The sequence below is a fragment of the Platichthys flesus genome, chromosome 4, assembly GCF_949316205.1.
Source record: "Platichthys flesus chromosome 4, fPlaFle2.1, whole genome shotgun sequence".
NCBI classification, from domain to species: domain Eukaryota; kingdom Metazoa; phylum Chordata; class Actinopteri; order Pleuronectiformes; family Pleuronectidae; genus Platichthys; species Platichthys flesus.
Genome location: NC_084948.1, coordinates 6632907 through 6638906, shown reverse-complemented (window position 1 = coordinate 6638906; position 6000 = coordinate 6632907). Strand labels below are relative to the sequence as shown.

The window sequence follows — 6000 nt, the reverse complement described above, 5'->3', positions numbered from 1 at the left end:
ATGCTTCACAAAGCAATACACAAAGGAAATGACGGAAGCTGGAGAAAATACAAACTAATTGTGGCCGATGAGGACAAAAGCTCCACATCAAACAACAAAACAACAATGACTCATGTCATTTTTACTGATTGGCAAGTGTTGTGTTTGTGTGTCATTCACAGAATGAATCATATTGATGCATGGAACACAAAGAGTTGTTAAAACATGACATCACTGCCTACTTAGCCATTAGCCATCCCTGTCTGTCGCTGATCCAAGGATCTACTGATGAGAATCACTTTAATGTGACACTGGAGAAAACTTCGAGACGAGTTCAGGAGTTAACCAGCACACCTCCTCAGTGGGAGGAGGCGTAATGTTTTCTGCTTGTCCATCTGTCTGTATGTCCGCCCTTCTGTCCCTTCCATCCATGTGAACGCGATACGCTAAGAACGCCGGTTGGCAGTTCGATCCCATTCTAGCCCCGTCTGCATGCCGAGGTTTCCATGTGCAAGATGCTGAGCACCGGATTGCCCCTCATAGCCAAATAAAAGTGCTGCTAATAGATGCACTGTATGAATGAGTGTGTGTAACTGTAATGTAAAGCACTTTGTGTGGTCATCAAGATTAGAAAAGCTATATAAATACAAAACAGTTGGCACAAACATTCACTTGGACACAAGGTTGAATTGATTTTGGTACCTAAGATGATCAAAGGTCAAGGTCACAGTGGCCTAACACTATGTATATATTTGTTTTGAATGAGATATCTTAAGATCAGGTTCAGCTGGAATTTGGTAAAAACATGCATTCTGGCTAACCACAGGTCAAGGTCCCTGTCCTGAAAGCACATTTCTTTGTATTTATTTCAAAGTGGATTCTCGGGCGTTTGCTTGTAAAGGACATTGAAGATAGCGATACACTGAATCAGTAAAATGGGTGTATCATGTCTTTGTGTAGGTCTCAGACTGGACTGTGTTTTAAGTCCACAAAGGAGTCGTGCAATTTTTGCTTAAAATTGCGACAGCTTGCGTCTCCCTTTGTGCCCCCCACCCTTCAGCCCCCCCACAGCCCCCTGAGGGAGGTGCACCGCACAGCTTGAAAGCCTCTGTTGTAAGTAACTGCAGTATGCATGCACTGTGAATACTGGTATGTACAGTAAAGTCGGTGCAGTTGGGTTGTGGTGTGGAGCATAGTTTGAGACTGAGTTTTCTTTTTTAATCTGGAGAGATCAACACTTAGACCAAAACGTAGATTCCTCAGTTGCCACGGCCCAGATGAAGCAGAGTGGTTATTATTATAGGAAGTGGGTTTGATGACAATCTCATTTATTTCAGTAAAATTCAATGTGTAGACACATGATATGCTGATCAATGAAGTAGCATTCTTCGTGTTCTGATTGGTCACACACTTGATAGATTCTGAAACATCTATTTATTTGTCCAACCAGTACGTTGACTTGGCTGCTTCTCTTAAGGGGGGCGGCCTCCTGCCGTGGCATATAAATAATAACAATCACCACCCCTGGCTTGACAGTGTGCACATTTCTTCTATAACATAGCAGAATCATGACTAGTGTAATGGCTGCATCCCAGAAAAGATTGAATACCAGCTCACTGAAATCAAAAGACCGCTGTGGGACCTCGGTATAGAAGGGTAGAGAGGAAACCTGCATACTAATGGTGGCATTTTGTACAACTTTCTCATCTGTGATGCCCTCATCATTGCTTTTATTACCTATTTGATACAGCACCGAGTCAGGAATAAAAAGTAATCCAGTGGGGATCAGTGCCGCATCTTCCCCTGAAGAGGATAAATAGTTTATTAAATGAGCAGATGATCACGCTCTATTAAACCGATGTCTTTAGAGGGATTTACAGAAACTGCCTGTGGCCTTACGTGAAATTAAACACTTTTGTTATTACAAACAGTTCCAGTGAAAAACAGCAGCTGTGATATCATTTTCAGGAATATCTTTTAGCTTTTCACCTCGCTTTATAAAACGAGGTCATACATTTTCCAGGTAAAGTAAAGGCAAAAATAAGATTTTAATCTTGAACAAGCCCCAGGTCACTATTTTAGAGATTCTCAGCAAAGGAATTTCCATCTTCACTAGTGCAGACCCTAACTTTAATTTTGGCATCAGTAATATAGTACTATAAGATTGCTATCTTTCCACCACACTGGTTGCAAACAACAAGCCATGAGAATTCACACACGATCACACACATACGATTCCAAAACAAGTTTTTATTGGCCAATTTACAGAAAGTGCTGTAGTGACCATTCCAAAGTAAAAACAGACCAAAGAGTCCAGAGGAAAAGAAAAACAAACAGGAGAGAAAACTAATAAAATAAAAAAAAAATCACATCATACAAGGTTTCCATGTTAATGTCACCGCCCTCCTCTGCTAAAACAAACATCAGGACAACATTAGGGCCGCTGCAAAATCCGACTAAATGGATGGGTGTGTGGGGGTGCAAGTGAGGAGGGGACATCACAAGACCAGGTGTCACCGAAGATGAGGGAAACTCCTAAACAACGTTATGAGATCTTTACATGAACACAGAGCTACAGCGAACACATACATTAAGTTCTCCCAGCGACACCTGAAGGAGCTCGTAGGAGGAAACGTTCCAGTGGTTTTTTCACCAGTTGTGGACTCTTCTCTGTCAAACGACACCGACAGGCCGGGATGAGGACGGCCACAGCCACAGATTAATGCCTGTTCTCTTCCAGGTGAAAAAGAAAAAAAACGCCTTCGACTGGGTTTTTCAATTATGTCAAATGTGACACTTCCAAATGTTTTCACCTCTCTCTCTCTCTCTCCCTCTCCCTCTCTCTCTCTCTCTCTCTCTTTCTCTTTCTTTTTAATTCGAAAGTTGCACCAGGCAACTTCACAACCCAGTGGCCCCAAGTGATTCTAATGAAGTGGGATTTATGTAATGTGACTTCATTCCCCAGGACCCAAATTTCTTTGTTTAATGCTGCACTTCACTCAGAGTTAGAAGTTTGGGAAAGTTGTCGGCCTCCTGCAGGTGAGATGTAAACGCACTCTTTGCGCATTCTGGTGATTCAACTTGGAAAAACTCAGGAGAGCAAACTTTTCTTGAACTTTTTCACCGCACAGGAGGTTTCCAGTCTCCACCAACATCTCTTTAGCTGCTAAGTGCTCCACTATGTTCACGAGCTAGTAGCTGTTTGGTGCTGAACGTGTCGTGGGAACCAAAACAATAACTTTACAAGCTAAACTATTTTGTAGTGTTGAGAGGAACTGTGTAGACAGTTCCCCACGGGTTTACATAACATTAGGTCATATCTATATTAATATAAAACTTATTTATTAATGTAGCTTTAGTGCATCAGGCTGTTTCTCATACACTCTTACTTCACAAAATGTTCATAGTTCTATTCAATAAATAAAACTTTTAATTAAATATTTGATATTTAATATTTACTCTGTAGTTGCTTTCCAGTAAACTGTTTAACATGTACTCGTGCAACTGTTGTTAGATGAGCTGCTCGTTGCTTGGTCACAATTTCTTATCAACCAAATTTAAAAGACCCTTAAATGAACAGATCAAATGAAAAAAAAATATTATCTTGAATGTACTTTTTTTTAAAAATTTAAATATCAGTATTGTTGCAGTAGACTTCCAACAATATCTGATCAGTGCATGTTCCACCATCTTTGCAATGCAGCATTAACAACGACCATGGGGGAGACTGTGGGATTAATTGAAACAGGACAGGTTTCCCTCACTGAGTGCTGAGACACACCTGAGAGTGACTTTTCATTTGAGCTAATCTTAAGCTCTGCTAACACATAGTGAGAGGACTCCGTCCCCCTGTAGCATGTAGCCTACATGCAGAGGTGGTGACATGTCCTTCCTAACAAACCCATCTGGAATGATTTGAACACTGAGCACACACACACACACAGAAGACTGAGGGGTCGTGTGTGTGTGGGGGGGGGTGTACATTTACATATATGAAGATGGTGGCGTGTGTGTTGTGTACAGCAGGAGAAGGCTCTCCGGCTGGAGAACGTGGGGTGGGAGGGTCACCTACTTTACTCAGTATTTACAAGAAAGGAGCGTATAAAAATGTACAAGGAGACTCCTCTGTCTCTCCCAGAAACCCAGAACTCAGACCCCTCAGCTAGTTCAACATGACGTCTGCATCAGGACTACAGATTCTCTTTTTTTCTCTTTTGTTTTGTTTTTGAGTACCATTGAAAATATGCTATTTCTGTAAAATCACCTGGCTTTGCCACGTAGGCTGGAATAAAGACTGGTAAATAAAATGAAGTATACAAACCAAAAAATAGTTTTCTTAAATAAAGACTGTTTTGTATCTTTTTGCGGGACATCAGGAATCTCACGGAGTCGGACGCGTCAAACTGAATGTGCGGTGCAGGGGCTTTAATCGACAGAATAGGAATCAGACAACTTTATTTCCCTTAATACTGTAATTGTGGAGACGATAATGAGAGAGGAAAGATGTCACCTAAATTTTACAAATTGTCCCTTTAAGAAGAAGGAGAGTCAGTTTTAGTGTCATATCATTTCTTATCAGCTGTAGACAATGGGAGTTTTCTGACAAGGAGATGGTAAAATCATTGCACTGTGTGTGTGTATGTGTGTGTGTGTGTGTGAGTTTGTGTGTTTAAGTGTAGTGTCTTCCAGTAGTAGCACATATTACCTCATTTTTAGATCAACATCACATAAAGTCTTTTTGTCTCAACCATCAGATTCGAGATTTGTGTATGGCTGTGTTGCAGGATGTGTGTGTGAGGGACTGTGAGTGTGTTTTAATAAGATATTGTTGTATTGTCCCAGTTTTGGCCCTTCTTGCTCAAGCGTTGCATCCTGGGTAGCTGGACGTCCGATTCCTCCTCGCTGTCGTCTGACTCTGCGCTGGTGATGTCGTCTTCGTCCTCTCCTTCCTCACCATCTTCCTCCTCATCATCTTCCTCTTCCTCCTCACTGGCCTCCTCCTCAGCAGCCTGGGGCTGCTCGTGCTTCTGTGGGGAGAAATGTTCAGTTTCAGAAACTAAATGATCAGAGCTTAGTTTTAAAAGCAAGAAATCATCATTTCTTTTTAATTCTTAACGACTAAACAAAGCATTTCTGTACCATTTCATCCTCTGCGGATATTTCAATACCCAGTCCATCCTCTTTACCTCCTATTTGCCTCCCTATATTCAGCCCCCCCCCCCCCCCCCCCCCCCCCCCCACAGCATCTCTCCACATTCCTTTAGACCACCTACCTCCATTGGGTTGATGGTGATCGTCAGAGCTGAATCGTTCCAGGTCATATCCGCCTCCCTGGCCGTGTCCTCCAGCCTGACCTCCTGCTGGTGGTTCAGGTGAATGCGATAGATGCCCAGCACCACAACCACCACCAGGGCAGCGATACACATCACTATCACCACTGTGGCAGCGCTCGGTACGCCTGAAAACAAGAGGGGAGCACATGGAGAGGTGAGATAAAAAAAACGGAAAAGATAAGTCTCTTGAGAGAAAAGTGCATATGTGGGATCAGGGGATTTTGTGTTTGGTTCAGGAGATTTAATTCCAGCACTTGTTTTGTTACTTTCAAATGTCATTTTCTCTCTCTGCCTGCCAGGGAGGATAGAAAAGATACAGGTTGCTAGGATGATGACACAAACCTGGACCTGAGCCATAAGAAGGTCTTCATCAGTTAAGAGTTTGTCATTTATTGTTTTACCCCCCCCCTGCGCAAAAACAGCAGCAAGTTAATGCAAGTGTCTATGCTAGTTTCAGACTGATGCAGTTGAACTGTTTCCCTTCCAGCGCCCACATTTTTAAACAGCAAATACATTAGCTGGCCAGACTCCACTGCATTGATGAATTCTCTCAAATCCTCAACCATTACAGCAATCTGCAGAGGTGCTAACCCTCTTGTCTTCTAAAGGGAATGGAAGAAAGCACTCTGAATAAAAGTAAAATAATTTTGAAACATGAAGAAAAGTGGATTTGGACACATCTTAATGC

At 42.2% G+C, this 6000-nt stretch overlaps 1 protein-coding gene across 1 annotated transcript in view; it reads right to left on the bottom strand.

Annotated features, from left to right (window-relative positions):
- Positions 1-2240: 2240 nt before the first annotated feature.
- LOC133952426 (calsyntenin-2-like) overlaps positions 2241-6000 on the bottom strand; it is a 238150-nt gene continuing 234390 nt past the window's right edge. Inside the window, exons 16-17 of the mRNA XM_062386854.1 lie at positions 5253-5437; positions 2241-5006 (exon numbers count right to left, since the gene is read on the bottom strand). Coding sequence (XP_062242838.1) covers positions 4794-5006; positions 5253-5437 — 398 coding nt within the window. The 3' untranslated portion in view covers positions 2241-4793. The remainder of the gene's footprint in view (positions 5007-5252; positions 5438-6000) is intronic.